Consider the following 22,057-nt stretch of genomic DNA (forward strand, 5'->3'; position numbering starts at 1 on the left):
TTGAGAACAACCATCCCCTCACTCCCATCTCTTCTCTGGGAGGCCTTTCTTGGCCATTCCAGGAAGAATCAATCCTCTCCTCTCCAAACCTCATCTATTAAACATAAAGTGAGCACCAGACTTGAGGCACCCAGTGAAGGCAGGAGAGAAACTCTGCTCTCACAGTTCTGATTCCTGGGAAAACACGCAATAAGTAAACAAAGACGATAGGCACTTTTTTCACAATGTTGCTCACACCTTTCGGAACCAGTTGCTGTGCCTGTTTCTTCTGATACTTGTGAGCTCTGTGGGGCTGTGTGTAGTAGCTGATTAGATATGAATTCCCAGTTCATAGTGTCACTGGGCTAGAAAATCACTGTCACATGATGCCCATGTTGAAATGCATCAGCCTGGAATCCTTTTCCAGTGTCGGGTGCCGGTTCTCACTAGCTCACACTCCCTTCCCTCCTTCACCCTGTGTGTTGTCTCCTCTGTTCACAGGCCTGGGAGGCACGAAGTACATCTCCTTTGAGGAACGGCAGTGGCATAACGACTGCTTCAACTGTAAGAAGTGCTCCCTGTCCCTGGTGGGGCGAGGCTTCCTCACCGAGAGGGACGACATCCTGTGCCCTGACTGTGGGAAAGACATCTGAAGGACCCCTGGAGGCTACAGCTTGTGATTTCACACAAATTTATATATTTTCTTTCTCCACCAAGCAATAGTTCTGGTTCCCACAGCCACCTCAAGATTTTCCTCTTTCACTTTCAGTGATCTTCATGTTTGTTTAAATCCTTTAATCCTTATGCTAGTTCAATGGAGGGAAGGAGAAAACCCTTCTGTAAACTGTAGGTGGGAAGATGGTTTGGAATTTTTGTAATCAAGTGAGACAAATCCAAGCATAAAATTCCTTTTGAACGCTATCTTTATAAATGCATCTTTCTTTCACTGCTATTTAATTTTTAAGTGCAATTGACATATGTCACAAACTTGAAAGTTTTCCAAACTATAAATAAGGTAAAGAAGAGTTTGTATTTGCAACTCTGTAACTTCCTGTCATCTAAAGCCTAAAAGCAAGATTATGTGACTTACAATAAAGTTAATCAGAATAAAATCTTTTGCCAGACACAGTGTGTGAAATGATTAAATGCTGAGTTTCTGGGTCTAAGTTACACTTTATCCCATGGTCCAGTGATCACTGTATGGAGCTCAGCTTCTAATGGGCTGGGCCATTGCTATCTAAAATGACATCATACCATCTATTTAGAAGAAGCCTTCAATCGGCACCATATTTTCCCTTGCTATTTTTCTCCCCTACAGTCCCAAGCACTCCCTTTCTTGGAATATAATGCTTGCCCTTTGATGCAGTAACATATGCTCTGGATGAATGGAATAGGAGGCTAAGTCAAGTCAACTTTAGGATGACTTCTACTGGGAGAGCTCTGCTTTGTTTCATTGTCCTAAACCTGCCTTCTCCTCCACAAAGTGCAGGAACACAAAAGGACACAAGCAACTTGAGGCCGGAGACAACATCTTATTCATCTTCACATTCTCAATGTCCTGGGCATTCTGGGAACCTTTAGCATTTCTGAAAAGATACAAAAGACAGAAGACAGAGACAAAGAGAGCCAGTGTTGTAAAAATAACCCTCCGAGCTCATTGTTCGTCAGTAGTGTATAAAATAAACTTTGATAGCACAGTACACATTTGGGAAGCATTGAGTCACTTTATGGCATACAGCATTGCACATTTAGCCTTGGAATGGTAGCATTAGTGACCTTTCATCCTTTCGTTTTCTAAGATAATGCAATGTGATAAAATGATAAGCTGTGCCACAGAAAAATCCAGGGGGTGGCAGTATTGTTAGAAATACTTGCTAGGCTGTGAAATGGGTCTTCTGGATTTACAGTTGACTTGAGGTTTTTGCTTTAAAAGAATAACTCTAAGTTGGGCATGGTGGTACACCATGCTGGGATTACAGAATCCCAACAAATTGGGAGACTGAGACTAGAGAATTGCAAATTTGAGGCCAGCCTTAGCAACTTAGCCAGGCCCTATCAGCTTAGTGGTAGAGTATTCCTGGGTTCAATCTCCCCCGCCCTCCCCCCCACACATAGATAACTCCATCCCTCATCAATTGTAATGTCATTTTCTACCTCATAATATAAAAGTAAAAGCACTCCAGATTTCATTACAGAGCATCTTATCCACTCCTCACCATCTTACCTGATCCAAAATTAAGGGAGTTCCATTTTGAGTAAAAAGTTTCAACCGGACTAATCATCAAATAATCATTTTGAACAAAAATACTTTAAAATATTTTGGAACACTGGAGTTTGAGATCCAAAGCAGGCAGACATTGAAGGGAAGCGGAATCTTAGAATAAAAGAATGGTCCTGTTTTTATGGCTATAGCAGGTCCCAGTGAAACAGCTAAAACTCTGTTAGCAAGTCTTTATTTAGCCTCACAGGCTTGAGGAATCAGAGGCCAGAGTTTGGGATAAACAGCTCCTGGAGTATGAAAGAAAAGTCCTGGGAAAAAAGAGCCCCAAGTTCTCTGAACCTCCTACAAATTTCTGGCTATAGGCCAGACTCCAAACAGCCCTGACAAGCGAACATACTTATTGGGTGGGACTTTAGGAATGGTGATGTGCAGAGCTCAGGTGACCCTCTTCCTGCTGTGAAATGATAGACATAAAAACCCATCACTTCTCTGAAAATTTCCCTAAAGGCATACAACTGATAGAGAAACATGAATTCAGGGAAATCTTCTACTCTTAGCAAGCAGTGACAGTCCATAGCATCGGGGCCACACCTGGCCCTAACCCATTCCCACTCCCCAGCCTCACGTGACCAGCTCTGTGTGAGTGCAGCCAAGAAGGTAATGGCTCCCTCTGCCCCAGGAGAGACAGGCTGAGAATCCTGGGGTTCGAAACGCCCTGGTCCACTCTGCTCATAATAGAGGTTCCATATTGGAAGGGGCAATCTGAAAGACCAAAGCTATCAATCCTCTCACTGAGAAGGGACATTACTGCAAAGCCCAGGGTGGAAGGGAATGGGGTGGAATTGGGGTGTGGTAAAGAGGTAGGCTCTGCTGAGGCTGGTTTCAAACTTGCAATCCTTGGTCTCAGCCTCCTGAGCCTAGGATTATAGGTGTGCACCACCACATCCAGCTTAGCTCAGCAGCTCTGCCTGAGGAGACTGATATTTGGTACCAAGCTCTGAGAAATCTGCCTAAGGGGATTGTCAAAAGCAATACAGATTTGCTGGCCCAATTAAGTGGGGGTTAATAACTCTTTGATAGCTGTGGGAAATGTGGCAAAATGAAAGACCATCCTAAACTTTAATTATGGGTTGCCAACCTATAACAGAACATTTCTAACATTTCAGAAGGTTCCTTTGTGTTCCTTCCAAAAAGGTAACTACTAGTCTCACTTCTGTCACCATAGTTGAGTTTTGCCTGTTTTGTGCACTTTTTTTGGCATATGTTCTATTAAAAAAAAAAAAAAAAAAACAACTTTACGAACTGTATTGCTTTACAGCCTATCAGAATTTGCTCTTTATTTCAGCATTTTAGAATTGTGACCCAGTGTCTCTGCACTTAATGCTCCTTTGAGTTTGTTTAATATTTTTCATCAAATTTGAGAATGTTTTCAGCCATGAAATTCTTAAAAATATTTTTTCTCGTCCATTTTTCTCTCCTGGCAGTTCCATTATGCCTATGTTGGTGTGTTTAATGTTGTATCACATTTCTCTGAGGCTCTGTTCACTAGTCTTTGTTCTTTCTTCTCTGTTAGATTTCATCATCTGTTGTCTAACTTCACATATTTTTTTTCCTTCTCCCAATTCATATCTACTCTTGAGCACAACTAGTGCATTTTTCATTTCAATTGGTGTACTTTTCAATTCCAGAATCCTATTTGATTCTTTTTTGTACTTTGTTATTTTGTTTGGTAATTATCACACCTCCAATTCTTTAAACATAGAACTAAAGGATTAGTTCTTTTAATACACATATGTTTGGCCAGTGTTTGGTGAGAGGTTCTACTTATTAAGCACTTTGAGTCAGTAAGACTTCTGCCTTTGCTGATGGATCCATGTGAGAATCGAAGGTGCTTTCAAGTCCACTCTGCATCCCACTCTGGTTGCTTCTTAGGTGCAGCACAGTTTATGCACAATCTTTTGGACCCTTTCAGAGGTCTCTATGAACTAAATCCTGCCCACTACCTGTTTTCTTTAAAAAAAAAAAAATGTATTGCCATACAGCCATGCCTTTTCATTTATGTACTGGGGGTGTGTGAATACATCAAACATATATATTTTCACCAAGCTGTATAATTTTTTAACTTATACCCCAATAAAAATATATCAAAATATGTATGTTGTGCTTTTTTATAGTTTCCTGTAATGGGCAGTCATTTTAAAGCTTACCTTTTTTTTTCTATACACAGCGAGCAAACATGTTTGATCTTCCTTGATCTTCTCTTGATTACTCTCCCATATATGAAAACTTCATGAGTATGTCTCTACTGCATGTTTCTGCAGCAGGTCACACTGGGTACATTGCCTCCTTGCATGCTTAATTTTGAATTGTGTTAATCATTGCCTTCCCCCTCACCTCACCTCCCCCATCCCATGGGACTAAGAATGGAACCCAGGGCCTTATTTATATAAGTGCTCCACCACTAAACTACATCACCACCCCTGTTAAATTTTATTTTGAGACAGTCTTGCTAAGTTGCCCAGGCTGGCCTCAAACTTGCAATCCTCCTGCCTCGGCCTCCTGTGTAGCTGGTTACAGGTGTATGCCATCATAGCCAGCTAATCTCTGCCTTCTTAAGATTCTCCATGGGTGTCTACTGAGACTTAGAATGAGGATGTCTTCCTGCAGTGGTGATTTTTTATTGCCTGTGCTAGCATCTTAGACTGATGAGGGGACTGGAACTACTCCCAAGACACTTGCTGAGACACTTTTACCATTCTTAGTGATGGAAATTTTTGGCTCAGATTCTATGATAGCCTGCTTTCATCCCACCTCATCTTTCTGCTTTCCTTTTTTATTCTCTTGCTACTTTCCTGTTTTTTCTTCTTCCACTTTCTTTTCATCCCTCCCTCATAGGTTTTGTTCTAATTCACTCATCCTATGTGGTACTGTCCTTTGAAGTCATACCTAGCAGGTTCTGTCTTGGAGGGCTGAACTTTCATTTCTCTCTCCCTTATAGTTTGGACAAAGAATCAAAAGAAAATGGCCTACTCTGTGTTCTGGCTTTCTCTTAGGTTTTGCCTATAAGATCTTTGGTGCTTTTAAGATTTAAATATATACATATTTTTTTTTCTAGTATAATTGTTCCTTACATTTAAGAAGTCAGAGCAAGGCATTTACTCTGTTTAACATATGAAAAACTTAACTATAAACATTGTACTAGTTACTTCCTGTTACACATTCTACAATTTTAAGATTTACATTGATTTTTCTCAATCTCAGCTTCTTAAACTATAATTTAAATCTAAACGATATTATACAATAAGTTATATACTTAAAGTTAGATACTGTAAAGTTCTTAAGAGCTAGTCTAACTTCAACCAAAACTGTGAAAATCCAGTCACTGAAAAGCTGAAGAAACACTTTAACCATCACTCCACATGGACTGTGACCATGGAAAGAAGCTCAGTACATGTGTCTGCTGTGGTGTCATGGGCCCTGGAACTACACTAGTTACTAATCTCTCAACACTGTCCCATAGTGAAAGCTTCACCTCTGCAAAAGAACTCAATGTTATTAGTAGAGCATAATCTTAGAGATAGCACCGAAATCCCTGTCATCACACAGACAGAGCCCAGGCTATATGCTAAACACATCATTGACTTGCCATAGCTGGACCCAATTCAAAATGTCAGCACAGGGCTGCCCTTGAGGAATAGTCAGGCCCAGAAAAATTCCCTAACTCCCTTGGAAAAAAAAAATACCAAACTATACCAAAGCAGAATAAAAATGGCATTAACTGGGTTGGGGTTGTGGCTCAGCAGTGGAGTGCTCACCTAGCACATGCAAGGCGATGGGTTCAATCCTGAGCACCACATAAAAATCAATCAATAAATAAATAAAATAAAGATATTATGTCCAATTACAACTAAAAAAATATTTAAAAATGGTATTAACTGATATATCAATTAATCACATTGCTTTACAAATTTAAAATATGCAAAATGTGTAATCCTCCATTATCTCTAGTGACGCTCATTCAGACCTGAGGACACTTTTCATTGTTTGCTTGGCTATTAAATGACAAACTTAAGGGTCTTAGGGATAAGCATAAGGTAAATCCTATAAGAAAGAAATAAGAAACAGAGTGAAACCCAACTGCTTGACAAAGGAGGAAATGAAGCCCCAAAAGAATAAAGCTTACTCAACTGCAGAGACACCAACATGTTAGAAACCAGGTTTGATTCCTAGTCATTGTGCTCTAAAATATGAATTATTTTCTACAAAGATCATTATGATGCAAATTCTATCTCCGAATACACATGCAGTCTTCTTAAACACTGAGAAGGAAATGTCCAGATAATATACATTCCCAAATGTGCATAAACTATGAAACCAAACTTTTAGTTTAAAAAATACTAGATAATAATGGAATTTACAAAAAAAAAAAAAAAAACCCAAAGTGACTTCATTCCTGACATCTATAGGCCATAGTCTATAAAAGCATTTAAACAACTAGACACATATGAATAAAATTATTTCCCAGGTTTCAGGAATCTTCTGAAAGAAAAATCCATTAGTTTTGTTTTTGGTTGGTTTCTCCAGGCTTTAAGGAATTAAAGAACACATATAAAATATATTTAAAAATATAACTAAAACACTATTTCATATTGCAGAGACTGCTGAGATTTTAATTATTAAATGTTCTTTAGATTTCTTCTCAAACGATTGTTTGGACTGAAATCAATTGGAACTGATAAAAACATGGTCCTTGAGAACAGGGACCCTGTCTTATTTACTGAAACACTTTATCTAGAGCCTGAACAGAGAAGACATTATTGTTGAATGGATGTTTATCCAGGAATTTTAAGAAACTGGAGAAAAGTTAATTTAGATTTGTCTTTTTAATTAAAATGTTAAAACTGCAAAACTCTCTTTTAAATAATATAACTTTTTAACCCTGGAAATGAGAGATATATCTGAGACTGGAAGCAAAAGGAATTATATATAATTATGATCTAACTGATAAAATTTTCTCAACTATTTTAGGCTAGCAACTCTTTAGCTGCTAAAATGTATACTGGAATTGAACAGTTAAGTCAATGGATGGTGGTTGGTGAGAGTCATCTTCCTCACTGTTGGAGTGGGAGACCTAGACATCAATATGAACTTATATTTGACTTACAACAGCCAGACAGGGCTAGAGTTTGGATCTGGACTGTTCCCCAAAGCTCATGTATTAAAGGTTTTGACCCCCAGCAAGGTGCTATTAAGAGATGGTGGAACCTTAAAGAGATGCCTAGTAGGAGATTCTAGGTCATTGGAGGCATGCCTTCAAAGGGGACTGTGGAACACTAGTCTCTTTGCTTCCTCCATGAGGTAAGCAGTTTCACCACATACTCTTGCCAAGATGTGCTGCTCTGCCACAAGCCCCAAAGTAACAGGGCCAACTGTTGCTGTCAGTTGAGAAAGCCTAGAAGCAATGGTACCCCAATAGCAATGAGAACATCTAGTGCCCAGAACTTGGTTTTTAACCAAAGATGAACCAAGTCTCCTTAGAGAAGTGGCTGATCCTAAGACTTGGGCCAAAAGTAAACAAAATGAACCTACTACACTCTACAGTGCCAAAAAATAAGGATGTGCTCAAAAGAAAACATTGAGGCAAAGGGAGCAGGAGCTAACTTGAAAGAGCTTTTAATGGCCAATGCTAGAATAATTTGAGGGGGGAGAAAAGCATTAAATAAACAAATGTATAAAGTTAGTTTCCATGAGTCCATACATAATCAAATATACTTGATACTTGAACAAAGTACAGCTTAACTCCCTACTCCTTAAGTGATGTCCTCTCAAAGAGCACAATAAGAAAAAGGAGAACAGGAAAGTCTTAGTGGAGAAAGCTGATGAACACTACTTAAACTTTAAAACATCATGTTTCTGGTATGTAGCCTTAAAATAATGTGATGAAAACAGCACTTCACCTCCGTGTCTTCACCCCAAACCCATAGCCCCAATTTAATCATTAGAAGAACATTAGACAAATCCCAGTTGAGGGACATGAGAAACTACCTGACCAGTATTCCTCAAAACTGTCAAGGTCAACAAAAGCAACAAAAGTCTGAGGAATTGTCACAGCCAAGAAGAGTCTAAGGGTACTTGATGACTAAGTGGTATTATGGGGAGGATCCTGAACAGAAATTGGATACTAGGTAAAAACTAAGGAAATTTGAACAAAGTATAGAGTTCAGTTGATTTTAATTCCTTTTGACAAATAATCCATACTATGTTAATATAAAAACTGAGTTTGAGATATAGAAAAACTCCTAAGAAGTTTATTACTAAAAAAGTTAAAGAATTATAAAGCAAGGCAGTATGGACATAATAGAAGTTATAGGTGGAGTGTTTTTATATTTTTTAAAAATATTGTCTTCTATGACTGGTAGAGTATTTTACAGTTTCTTAAAGGTTTAACTATGAGTCAAACAAATATCAATATTTTAGTTCAAACTACCACAAAGACAAAAAAAAAAAAAAAAACTTCACAAGAGGAAAAAAGATTTTTATTTGCTTATTAGGCTCATTAGACTTACTTTTTAAAAATGAAACTGAATAGTTTAGTTAAATCTGAGCAGTTAACAGCTGCCAATTGCTCTTAGACTTAAATTCAAATTCAAAGTACTCACCATGGATGGTCATGTAAGTGTCTACATAATGTGGCTTCCACCTGACTTCTCCAACTTCAGTTAATACCATCCTTCCCTGTTTTCACTGACTTGGGCCACACCAGTCTTTCTGTTTCAAAAAATCTATTCAGGGCTTCCACATCTTGTCTGGTCTGGTATCTGTCACCTACTCACCGGGCAGCAAATTACCCTCAACACTTAACTGGCTTAATCTTCGTTTTACTTACCCCTGATTCCGTGAATCATCAGAGACTGATCTCACCTGGACAGTGATGCAGCCAGTCAACTTGCAGCTAGACTGGAGACTGGTGACTAGTGGTCACATGTCTGGTGGTTAGTGCTGGCTGTTGGCTGGGCCACATATTTCCAGTTGGGCAAGCCTGGGCTTTTTCACCTAGTTGCAGCAGGGGTCCAAATGTGAAAGTATGAGTACTCATTTGACCAAAGAAAGTTATGGCCTGTCCATACACAAGTGGTAGGAAATAGACTCCACCTTTGAAAGGAGGAATGGAACAAAGCAGGATATGCAACCATCTAAAACTGACCACGTGAAGGATGCTTTTCCTGAAAGTTTCCATAGCTGTCCCTCAGCCATTCTCCCCTTAATGTGTCTTCTCCTCCAAGAAACCTTTTCTAACCACAATATTTACAGCAGCTCCTCACCCTACCTTCCTTAACCCTCACCATTTCATGACCCTGTTTTATTATTTTCTTTCCATCATTACAATTATCCATTATTTCACTGTTCACTTATTTGCTTTCTCCATGAGAGCAGAAACTTAATCTGCCTTGTTCACTGCTAATATCTTGAACAGTAGGCACTTAAAATACATAGGCAATTCACATTTTTATTTTTTATTCTACTACAAGATAATCAAGTTATTAAAAATTATAAGAGTATAGCACTTCAGTTAGTAAACTGCACTTAATAATCTAAATGGATTTTGTTTCTTCAGTCCATACAAAAGAATGAAAGATCTACTTTTTAAGACCCAAAACAGAAAATTACCTGAGATTTTTCCAAGTTTCTTTAGAGATTTAGTCTTCATATGTAACAACACTGATACCAGTTTAAAAGTCAGTGGTTTTCATTTTTTAGGTCAGCACAACACAATCTCTTACTTGAATCTCTGGTTTGCCCCATTTTGATAGGAAAACTTATTACATGGGAAGGTTTGGGGACTTCTGTCTTTCTCTTTCAGGGCATAGAGGCAATCAACACATCAGTCTCTACAGCACCCTGATATCCCCCAAAACCTGACTACTCTAAGCTTCCACTTAGAGAAGGTTATACAATAAAAAAAAAAACAACACTTTCCATTTAGTTTACTCGAATGAAGATGAGTCACTATTTTTTCATTTTATTTTTTATGAATGACAGATCTATTCAAGATAGTTTTACTCAGTTTATTTAAATAATAAGGCTACTTAAAAGACTTTTTACATACAAAAATGTACATAACAAGGTGAAACTTTTCTGTACTGAATTACAAAACTTGCACAAGCATTTAATAAAAGAGCACACTTAAAAACATTTTGACCATTTGGTAGCCTCTAAAAATTACTGAAGTTCCACAGTAGTAAATAGAGGAAGCTCTTACATACATATATGATTTACTCTACTGGCAGTTTTACTTAATGTAAGTTTTTTAAAAGTCATTGCTATTGAATGAGTCTCTAGATCAGTTTTAGAATGGTCTCTCAAAACTTAAGTCAATCAAAATATTATTTCAAATAAAAATTTCAATTCTGAAGAATTTTAACACTAGCAAATATAGCCTCATAGTAGTAGTAGCAAACCAACTTTCCAAGGCGCCTGGTAGCTGTCTAGATTAATAAGGCTAGTTTGGAAAACTGTAGTGCCTTTACAGCCACTAGGAAGCAAGTTAGTGCCCTGGAGCTGCAGGGTCTCGAGACTGCAGAATTCACATGCAGTCTATGATCCCTTAAGTGCAAAAGGACTGGGGTTAGCCTATCTTTGCCCCTTAGTGAACAAGTAGGGCTAAGCAATATGACTTGCAAAATAAGCCTAAAGCTTAGGATCTCAGAAAGGACATGAATGGAAGAAAGAAACCATGTGGGACAGAAGAGAAGAGGAAAACAGGGAACAAAATGAGAGAGGGGAAAAAAACAGCAAGGCCCACCTGCTGATGGCAGAAGTGGTGCCTCTTACCATACCTCACAAGGTACCCATTGACTCCAATGCCATTAGTTTGCCTAACCCAACAATAAAATCTGGCTTTGTTGGAATACAGAATCAAAAGCAACACTATCAACCCACCGTAGCAAGTAAAAATTATTCTAAAGTTGTACACCATTCAAATCAAGTCCTCCTAAACTGTTAAGCAAACCAAAACATCACTTCAAAATTAGACTCCCAGTGCTGCTGGCTCCTGATTCCCAGCATTCGGCAAGCTTCGTTATGTGGAGAAAGTCATTTTGAGACAAGCTCTATCCATATACCTTCAGATGGCACAGCGCTCTAAGATGGTGGGAGTATGTAATACACAGGGCATGGTTTAGCACTTCACCTTTCAAACTCAAAATAGCTCAATAATATGCTGCTATATGAGCACTGATTCTGAATGTTCATAATATAAACTTCAATTTGAAGCAACAATGTTACACAGTTCAGCTGTTATTACCAACCTACTCTGTAAGTTAAATATACAAATTAAAAATTAATTTCACTGAGTAACTAAAAAAAAGTTCCCACTGACTTAAAATCGTCAAATGGCTAACTCTCTTAACTAAGAGAGCAATACAGGTGGAGGCAGAGGGGACAACTGAATAGAAAATATAATTTGTCATTCTACCCTAAAATCTGTACTTTAAATCTCCCTTAATATATATTTACGCATAGGATCACAGTTCCCAATAATATATATATATATATGTATGTATATGTATATATCAGCCCTGCAGATAATAATATATTTAAAAATTTACTGTAACATCAACAATTTATGCAACACTTAGTACATATCAATTTTGTCTTACACGTACAGATTTGCAGTCTGGAGTAAAGGCAGAATGGTTAAAACTATAGAATTAAAGTCTTAGTACAGTACTTACCTGCAAGGCTGAATTAGTTTTTTGTAAGGCTATTTAATAGCTGAACTAAAATGCTTGGTTTAACAAATCAAGAGAAATGAGGCTCCTCTAAAAGCATATTGAAAAAGGTAAACCCCAATTTGAAGATCAATCATACAAGGAAAAAAAGTGCAAAGTAACCTTTGCTCTTGGTTAGAAATATATAGAAAAAAAGTAGACACTTGAATCCATGAACATGACATAAACCTATTTTCTCACTGACTTCCATTACACAATTGGAGTGATACTACTCAAACAAAAATTAAAAACAAAACACAACAAAAGAAACTTGTAGATGATTCTGCATGGGACAGCCATATTATACTACATGCAGCCCATCCAGCTAGGAGCCCATTTTTCCTGTGCTGCACTCTACAGTGAATTCTGCCGTCAATAGCCCCTACACTGCCTACTCCAGAGCACACTGATTTTTTCCCCCCGCTTACTGCCATACTTTCTGGACTCTCCTAAGTTCTAGAATTTTATGCCCCTCCCTATTCTCTAAACATTTTCCCATCAAGTACCAAACTCTAACATGATTATTCAGCCTACAGATTTTTAAATGAACTTAATTTTAAAAAGATTTTAAGCTCCCAGGAGGAAGTAATGGCTGAACTCACAGAGTGAGATCATTGACTGATTATGAAAAGAGTAGGCAGGACTGTTGCATGACAAGAACATTCTAAGGGATGGACCGACCAGTCAGCTTATAATCAATCAATTCTATTATGCTTCCAGGGAAGAAGCAATAGCAAGCACTGACTTCCCTTTTGTTTTTTATGGGAAGAAGCAATGTAACAACTGAAGAACAGCTATTTTATTTGTATATATGAAATAGTTTCCAACAGTACCACCAAGATTCTTTTCTTAGTGAATCCTTGAGGACAAGTGTGGCAATATTTACTAAAATACTGCAATGAACTGTTATATGCTTCAGCTTGGGAAAAGAAATTAATAAAAACGGTAAATCAATATATGAATTTAAAAAAAAATCCTCAAATGTCCCCAAAGACTCTTAAAGAGACTAATGAGAACAATTTTTAAAAGTCATTAGATGCTTTGTGCCAGATTTGCAGCTAATGATCTGACCAGGGTCAACGTAAATGACACATATTAAGCCATTATTTTAAAAAAGAAATTCTTTCATAATCAGGATATGAAAGACAAATTTTAAAAAGGAAGGAAGGGACAGAGGTGAGAAAGAATGACTATTTTTTTTAACCTGTTTTGAACCTCTTAGGAAAATTCCACAATAATCAGGATTTTTGTAAATAGTGTCAATATATGTGAACTTGTTTGAAAAACTACAATTACAGTTATATTTACATTTTTGGAAACTTCCCTTCACGGCCATGTAACATGTTGTATCTTCCTCTTCGTTTCTGGGGGCTTCAGGTTATTCTAAAAAGACACGAACAGAAACCAATTGATACCTACAGAAATGTCGAGAACAGCTAAAGAAACACTAAAGCACCAAGGGTTATTAAGGTACTAATGGAAGGTCACTGCTGCCATCTGGTGGGAATGTAGCTCAAGACATTAGGAAAAAATAGGTCTCCAAGACTGGTCTCTCTATGGTTTTCCAATGTTTGCACATCAGAATAACCAAGAGCACTTAAAAATATGCCTAAGCATGATCCTTATCTCAAAACCAATGAATCCATAAAGGTAGAGATGACGCTCTCACTTCTTTCGTTTTTTTGGTAGCTCCTTAGGTGATCCCAATAATGCAGAGCCGAGAACCACTGACAGCTAGTCCAGATCCACTTCCTCCTTGCCTAGCCAATGTCCTCCGCAACTTCAGAGTTCAAAAGCAGTGGGAAACATGAACAATACAAGAAAACATTTATCATTTATAGCTATCTCATACCTCTGAAAGAGGAAAATTCCTTTGGATAAGAGCCTGGGGAAAAAAATCCTCAAGGCTCACTCCTTACTGCAGGATTTACTCTTCCAATTCTCATCCCACACCCTCCTCCTCTCCCACAAATGTGGGTAAATAAGGAAGGAAGCAGCTTGGTGTCCTAAGCGTGGACCTTGGGATCAAGCAGACCTAGGGTCAAATTGCAGTTTGCCCACTTTCTAACTCTGGAACCCTGGACAAGTTTATTTAAATTCTCTAAACTTCTGTATCCTTGACTGTGAAAAGGGGATAACAACAGTGCTTACTTCATGGGATTGCTGATAAGATTCAATGAATAAGTAAATGCTGGTTAAGTAACTTTCTTTTTCCAGGGTCTATATTTCAGAATGTCTAAACTATTCTTGAGTTTCAATCCCTCTGACATTAGAAGATGATAATAAAGCCAAAATATACTACAGGAATAATAGCTATAAAACTGCTAGGTGTTTAAAGATAAAATCACTTTTCTGAGGAGTCTAAGGAAAGACAATGAGAGCACACATGACAGATTCTCCCAAACTTCCTAACTGTCCAAAGTTAGATACACTTGAGGGGTAGGGAAAACCATTAGGAATTATAAAGAGATTCTTGTGTGATTTCAAGGTAAGTACAAACAGACCTGAGGTCAGGGTCCAAATGCTATTTAACAAATATATTACCCTGGATAAATTACTTAGCATTCTGAGCTTTACTAATAAAGGAGTACTCTCTCCTTTTAGTTTCAAGACAGTGAAAAACTGATGAGAAAAATCTAGAAAAAGTGCCTAATGCTCTCCATATATACCTTTTAAACAAATAAATTGAAGGAATCTTTAAAAATACTAGATTTAAAAATAAGGCATATAATAATAACTTTAAAAAATAACAATGGATTTTAAAACTCCAGGGTTCCAACATATAAGTGATGAGATAGGAAAATTCGACAGGAGATAAAGGGTTCAAGAGGATCAAGCAGCATCAGTGGGCTAGTCAGGCTATAAAGGAACTGCTCACGCTTTGGTCACACCCCTTACTGGCACAGAAACCACCCCATACTTACTGCAGCCTCTGTTTCTTCTTTAGGAGCAGCTCGCTTTAACTTGACAGGAGTAGTTCCAACAGGGGACAAAGGTGGTGACTTCATAGTGCCTGAAGGACTTTTTCTATGCATTAAGTCATGGTTCTGTTTAGTGTCATTATTATTGTGTTCCGATTTATCGTTCGTAGGCAAATTGGAAGACAAAATTAGGGGTGAAACACTTGAAGAGGAATTTGATAATTTTCGAAAGGCATTACTGGTAAAGCTTGCCTGAGGGGGAGGCTTGAGTCGATCATTGTCTCCATTCTCTGTCTTTCTTACTTTTATGCTTGTACTTGTTGAGCTTCCATCAAATACAATGAGAGGCCTTTTCCTTAACCCATCTACAGTGTTACTCCTGAAATCAAAGAGAAGCGCTTTTGAAAAATACTATGTGGGATGGTAAACCAGTTCACTGGAATTCAAAGTTAAAAATAAATAAATAAATAACCAACAAGACTACTGATAAGACAAATGTATGTGAGACTACTGGAAATGAAATTCTGTGTTCACTCTAAAAAATAATTTTATAGTGCTGTTTTAAAGCATTAAGTATTTCAAGAAATTCAGTTAGATTTAACATATACAAAAGATGCAGTTATTTTTAAAACAACAATTAAACATCTAACACTAGCCCTTAAAACAGGATTTCCAAACAAATTACTCACAAAGTTATATTGACCACATAACTGCAATGCTATTATTTCAAAAACTATATGAAGACTACCACAAAGGCACCCCACAAACAATGAAGAACATTCTTATTCCTGTTACTAAGCCTGTAGGGCCATAGTAATATTTGTACAATTTTAATCATAAGCTTTGGCAAGAGTCTTCATGTTTTGCTTTTCAAAATCTAATTTATATTTTATTTTATTAAACATTTTTTTAGTTGTCAGTGGACCTTTATTTTATTTTATGTGGTGCTGAGAATCAAACCCAGGGCCTCACACATGCTAGGCAAGTGCTCTACCGCTGAGCCACAACCCCAGCCCTCTAATTTACATTTTAATAGTAAAGGTAAATGCACTTATTTAACTTGAGTTATATAGCAGATTTATTAAAAAAAAAAAAAAAAAAAAAAACCCTTAAATATGTTAAAAGAAATTGAGCAGTGAGTTACCAGCAAAACTCTTTAACTTCCCCAAAGTGCTATCCAAGGATCAACAACATGAGTGCCATCTTGGGAGCTTATAAGAAACACAGAATCCAGGGACTCACACTGAACTACTGAATAAGTCTTAAAATCAGTATTTTAATGAGCTTCCTAGGTAAATGGCCACTCACCAATCCTTAGGTCACCATTTAGTTTCATTTTGTAGATGATGAAAAAATAAGTTCAGTGTTTGCTCAATGCCATTATAGAAAAGAAAAGGAGAGCAGGATTCATCAGCATTGGGGCATTCAACCTAAGATTCAAGGGGCACACTGAAGTTGGAGAAGCTTGGCACCAGGGAGCTAGTTCTAGCTGTGCGTGACCTTAGGATGCCATAGTACTTCTCTGTATCTCTGTCAAGGGCCACGTGTATGCTACTTGACATTGCAAGATCTCTCTTAGAGCTTTCCAATTTCAATGCTTGCTGAGTCAAGAATGACTATAAATTTTTAAGATAGAGCCAAAGATCATTTCCAAAATGACACTGCAGGATTATCATGTGTTGCTTTGAAGGGAAGTGTAACCAATGTTTACTAGGACAATGTGCCTGTAAGAGCTGATGAAGCAGAAAATACTGTCTGAATATCAAGTAAAAAAAGAAAAAAGCAAATTAAAAGGTATATGCCATGTAACCCATAGCCTGGCAGAAGCTAACACTAGTGCAACTTGTACTTAATGTAACCATCAAGCTAACATGATGCTTAATCTGAACTAGTTCCTGATCAAAGTTGAGACTGTATGTACATTTATTTATGTATTTATTTACAATTAGGTAGAGGAGATTGAACTCAAGGCCTTGCACATTGATAGGCGAGTAGTCTACCACTGAGCTACATCCCAAGTCCTTAAATGCAGTTATTTTTCAAAATGACTATGAGCATATGTGTCCTTCGAGTATTCTCATGCTTGGGGAATAATCTCAATCATGAGTTTTTCTTGGCAATCAGATTAAAACCACTAATCAACTCAGAGCTACATATTCCTTCTTACCCCAGCCCTCCTACTCTGTCATCTCCCACTGCATCACCCATGACAATAATATAACAATAATACCCACTGGTGATAACACAATCACAGGGGAAGATCATTTGGGGATCTTAGAACATTTTGTTCACATTAAGTAGCCACTGATGTTGGTCACTCAAATGTAATTTTCTTTAAAAGGGGGAAAGTCATTGGCTTGTGGATTTCATAATTTTTTTTCCCTGAAATTTAAAAACCTTAAACAATGTACCAGAAATGAGATGGCACTCTTTGCTTCTACACTGTTCAAAGACCTTAGGATATTACTTGACTGGTCTTTTTTGCTCAAAATTTTAGAAATCCTGTTGGTTCTACCTCCTAAATACATTCAGATCCTAGCCTACCCAATCACTACCTTAGTTAAAGCTACTGCCATTGTTAAAATTACACCGCAGATTCCTAATTGATTTGGCAACTTCTACCCCTATAACTGCTTCATCTTAAATCATTTCACAGTATAGCAGCCAGAGTGGTCTGGTTAAAATGTCATCTGATAGGGTTATCCCTGTCACTGGCTCAAAATCCTATAGTGGTTTCTCATCTCTGAGTAAAGTCAAAGTCTTCCATGATTTGACAATCTTCCCCGTCGTCCCTAATTCACCTCTTGCCTCCTACTCTCTCTGCTCCAGGCTGATGGACACTTTGCTGCTCCTGGACACATTTCCAATGCAGGGTCTTATCTTCTGCTGGAATGCTAGCTTGCTCCGTACTTCCTACTGAAATGTCATTTCTCAGTAAGGTTGTTCCTGGCCACTTTGCCAAAAATTACAATTCCTCTTCCTGTTTTACCTTTCTCCTTAGGATGTGTCACTATGTAACATACCACACACTAAACTTTTATTATTATGTTTCTCCCAATTGATATGTGGGTAGGGAATTTTATGTTTTACTCACTGCTACAAAGCACAGTGCCTGGTGTTCAATGAATTGTTGTTATTCAATATTTATTTATTTATTCAAATAGATTTTTTTAAAAAAACTTCAAGTTTACCTGAGGTAAAACCAAAATTGTTTAGGTATATAAGATAAAACGAAAACCAGAACCACTAAAAAAGTACCTTTTTGTCTCATTTTTTATCTCATGTTGTTCTCTTTTCTTTTCCATCATTTTCCCCCATCTATTCTTTGGCAATTCCCTCTGAGGCAACGGTATGGCATGCTGAACATAAAGATCAGTAAGATTGTCTTTGTTTACTCTTATGTCATTTTCAACAGTTATGTTCTTCTGTGGAAAAGGAAACAAAAGTAATTTCAAAACATCTTTCATTTTAATAAGTAACTTACTAATATGGTAAAACATTATTTCTTAAATAACAAATTACAAAACCATTTTCAGAATGACATACTAACTGCAAAGTCCCATAAGTTTCTTCTAGAGGTGATACTATTGATAGGTTAAGCCCTGGAAATATTAGGTTCAGCCTTATCTGAGAAACAATGGTCACATGTCCACAGTGTGACATGGACTGCAGCCCACAACTCCAGCCAAAACTCCAGGCATCAAGATCATTTCCAGAACATCATCTTAATCTATAAAAGGGACTGAAAATGAGGGACTTCCTGGGGGAAACAGATAAAAGAAAGCTAATGATTTCCACATTTCTGTCAATAAACTAACCTGAATGTTATTATTATGATTTTCAGATGGGTGAGATGGAGGCCCCTCACCCTGTTATTTTCACATTTCTCTGTTGTAGTGTTTTTGTTGTTGTTCTGAAGATTGAACTCAGGGCCTAGCACATGTTACTCAGTCACTGTAGTACTTCTTTAATTGAGGTTAACTACGAAGACTTAATATAGCAGTGCAGAAGGAAACTACATTCCCCTCACTGATGACAGTAGCAGTATATCAAGTAGCTTACAGTCAATGCTCAACCATCCCTATCTAAATAACCTCATTCTCCCTCACTTTTCAATTTGTCCTTGACATCAAGGAAAACATACAGCATAAGCAAAGGAATAGTTATGAAGACAATTTCGATTTAAGAAGAAAAATGAGAATGAAAATAAGATAATTAGTTCTTCAACTTCAATTCAGAAAGGCTGGAAAACTTCTGTTTTGTAAAACCTGACAAAACAAGTCAATATGGTATAATGAACTTAATTTTTTAAAAAAATTAAAAGCACAATTTTACTTCTTTCCCTTGTATAGTGACCTACTGCAATTTTAACTCTGCATTCGCTTAGAAGTGGGGGAAAGTCTGGTGATTCTCTTGGACAACATGTCCAGAGGCTTTATAGGCTTTGGGAAACACTGCCTATGGACAATGATTCTCAAAGTGCAGTCCTTGGACCGGAAGGAAGAAAGAATGCAAAATTTCAGGCCACATCTCAAACCTAATGAAAGTGAAACAGAATGGAGCTCAGCAATGTGTGTATTAAACCTTTGGATGATTCTAATGTACTTAGAAGTTTGAAAACCACAGGTAAAAGGTCATTTCACCCCAAAATGTATTTACCAGGAGAACTTGAGGCAACTAGACAAAATTAGGAGACTAAGGAAAATCCATGTGGAAAACAACAAAAAAAACCACATAAATCTCTAAGGAAGCTTTCAGTAATCCTCACTTTAAATAAATCGAGTCACTTTTTAAAATTTTTTCTTTCCGCCTATCAGAAGCCACACCAGCCCAAAACGAGTCGAGTACTGCAGGGAGACCCGGGAGTCTTGAATTCTCCTGCCAACTGTACTGCTTAGAGAGTGTGACCTTAAATAAACCACTTCATCTCTTGGGGACTATTTCAGCCTTCTGAAACGAGATGAGACGGTGTGCAAAGATGTGGACGATTTCTCGGATGCTTTCCAGTTCCGAGATTTCACCCTCCGTTTCTCTTCGCTTTCACACAGGCCGCGGGGTACCGGCGGCTCCTCCCTCCGAGCCTTTGTGGCTCCTTACAGATAAGTTCTATTTCTTAGGAATTCCTGATACTCTAGAGTCGTCTTTTTTCCGGATGGGGGCGAGGGAAGACCTGTCTGGTCTGTGTGGGCTGAGAGTGGCCCAAACCCCACCGGAGGAGCGACCGCTGCGGGAAGGCCCGCCGTCACCGAGACTGCTTGGGGCAAGCTCAGCCGCGAGCCTCTCCCGGGCAGGCCCACCCACCCGCCCGTCCTCCGCCCCGCGCGGCCGACCTGCTCCAAGGTAAGGAGGAGGAACTCCTGGGATAATAGCTCCGGGTGCAGCAGCAGCTCCGAGTCCGTGCAGCTGCGACCGCCCACATCCCCCGCCATCGTCGTCGCCAGGAGACCCCTGGCCGGCTACCCACAAGGCTCCGCGAGAGAAGCGTCCCGGAAGTGACGTATAGGGGCGGAGACTTGCGCTCGTCGTCACTCTGCGTCGGGAGCCCGCCACTACCTACGATGACAGGTAGGGTGTGGGGCCTGTCGCCTCCCAGGAGAAGCTCCCGGGAAACCCGGCAAAGAAAGGGATGCCAGACAGAGAAACAAATGGCACGTCGAGTCTTGCAGGAAGCTGGGGGGAAAGCGAAGTTCACCGAGCCGGACACGATTGGTTGCGCCTCCCGTGACGTCCGGTGGCAGAGGCTAAAGGGATTCTCAAGGAATCAGGCAAATATACCGTGCCCCAAATACTACAAGTCCGAAGTTTTGTTTTTTCCTTTTTTTTTTTTTTAATTCAACTTCTTGTCATTTGTCTCTTAAATCGTCCTCTAAACAATGTTAGTCCAATAACGCCGGATACTATTTCATTGATTCCCTGTAACCCCAGCGCCTCGGATTTAATAAGCCCTCAAGTGTTTGGTAATCGGAATTAACCAGCGCTGAGAATGGTAACCCGCAGAGAAGCGCCGGTAGTGGCAACCAAACGTTTGTTTACTATGTGCCTGCTGTTGCAATTTACATGGATTATCCAGATCCTCTCTACAGTCTAGTGAGGCATGTATTTCTAAGTGGCCTTTTTTGTTTTTTTTAATTTCAGTCGAGGAAACTGAGGCACAGAAAGGATAATTTGCGGGCTGGGGTTGTGGCTCAGTGGTAGAGCGCTTGCCTAGCACGTGTGAGGTACTGGGTTCGATCCTCTAGCACCACATTAAAAAAAAAAAAATGAAGTTGTGTCCACACACAACTAAAACATATTTATTTTTTTTTCTTAAAGGATAATTTGCTCAAGATCACAGAATGAGCATGCAGCAAGACTAAGATTAAAGTAAATTTCCTCTACACTTAACTATAATGAAGTAACAGTTTTTAGTTTAAACGGATTATATATGTCAAATATGGTCTAATTAATTGACTAAAAACTCTCCCAATATATGCACATTTATGACTTCACATTTGCAAACATGTTCTGAGTGCTTACTTGCATCCTCTTTGATGTATCATTTTATTGGAAATTTTTCTTGCACAAAAATGTGAACAACTCTGAGGATGCCAAAAAGATAAACCTGTAAAGAGTATTGAAAAATAAATGGGCCGGTAAAGCAAAACAACAAAATAAAACTGAAAGATGATTCACAGGTTTTCTGAGTCATTTATGTCTGCGTACTTCATGTATAAAAACTGAATTTTCGGAGCTGAGATTAAATTTAAAAATTACTCAGTCTTAAAAAAAAGCCTAGTTCTTCCATTTTAGTGCAGAGGAAACTAATCTGGAAAAAAAAAAAAAAAGATTTTCAGTGACTTGCACCAAATTGACCAGAATCTTAAAACTGTGCAGAATGTCCTTAAGTGTGTTAGCTTCATGGTATTGACATCAAGACATTCCATATCCAAAATCTGGTTTAATCGTTTTATAACAATAGTGAGCTGGATGTGGTGGCTGACATCTGTAATCCCAGGGGCTCAAAAGGCTGAGGGAGGAGAATCACAAGTTCAAAGCCAGCCTCAGCAATTTATCGAGGCCCTAAACAACTTAGTGTCTCAAAATTAAGAAATAAATAAATAAATAGGTCTGGAGTTGTGACTCAGTGGTTAAGTGCCCTGGTAACAACAATAATGAAATTGGCATGA

At 38.3% G+C, this 22,057-nt stretch overlaps 2 protein-coding genes across 11 annotated transcripts in view; one reads left to right on the forward strand and one right to left on the reverse strand.

Moving 5' to 3' along the window:
- Fhl2 (four and a half LIM domains 2) overlaps window positions 1-1,103 on the forward strand; it is a 72,515-nt gene extending 71,412 nt beyond the window's left edge. For all 4 annotated transcript variants that reach the window (XM_048810465.1, XM_015504976.2, XM_015504977.2 and 1 more), the window contains one exon: window positions 481-1,103. In XM_048810465.1, coding sequence (XP_048666422.1) covers window positions 481-632 — 152 coding nt within the window. In that variant the 3' untranslated portion in view covers window positions 633-1,103. The remainder of the gene's footprint in view (window positions 1-480) is intronic.
- The window catches only part of CUNH2orf49 (chromosome unknown C2orf49 homolog), a 34,056-nt gene extending 13,666 nt beyond the window's left edge, over window positions 1-20,390 (reverse strand). Inside the window, exons 1-6 of one of the 7 annotated variants that reach the window (XR_007350274.1) lie at window positions 20,222-20,388; window positions 18,150-18,316; window positions 14,895-15,270; window positions 13,279-13,353; window positions 9,122-9,253; window positions 885-1,565 (exon numbers count right to left, since the gene is read on the reverse strand). Coding sequence is in view for 6 of the 7 variants with exons in the window: in XM_048810466.1 (XP_048666423.1) it covers window positions 13,297-13,353; window positions 14,895-15,270; window positions 18,150-18,316; window positions 20,222-20,320 (699 nt within the window). In the remaining variant the exon portion in view is untranslated. Of the gene's footprint in view, window positions 1-884; window positions 1,566-1,588; window positions 9,254-10,252; window positions 13,354-14,894; window positions 15,271-18,149; window positions 18,317-20,221 lie in introns of those variants that run through there. The other 6 variants (XM_015504975.2, XM_048810467.1, XM_048810469.1 and 3 more) reach the window with 6 other exon arrangements.
- Between the last annotated feature and the right edge of the window lie 1,667 nt (window positions 20,391-22,057).

The sequence above is a fragment of the Marmota marmota genome, unplaced genomic scaffold, assembly GCF_001458135.2.
Source record: "Marmota marmota marmota unplaced genomic scaffold, marMar, whole genome shotgun sequence".
NCBI classification, from domain to species: domain Eukaryota; kingdom Metazoa; phylum Chordata; class Mammalia; order Rodentia; family Sciuridae; genus Marmota; species Marmota marmota.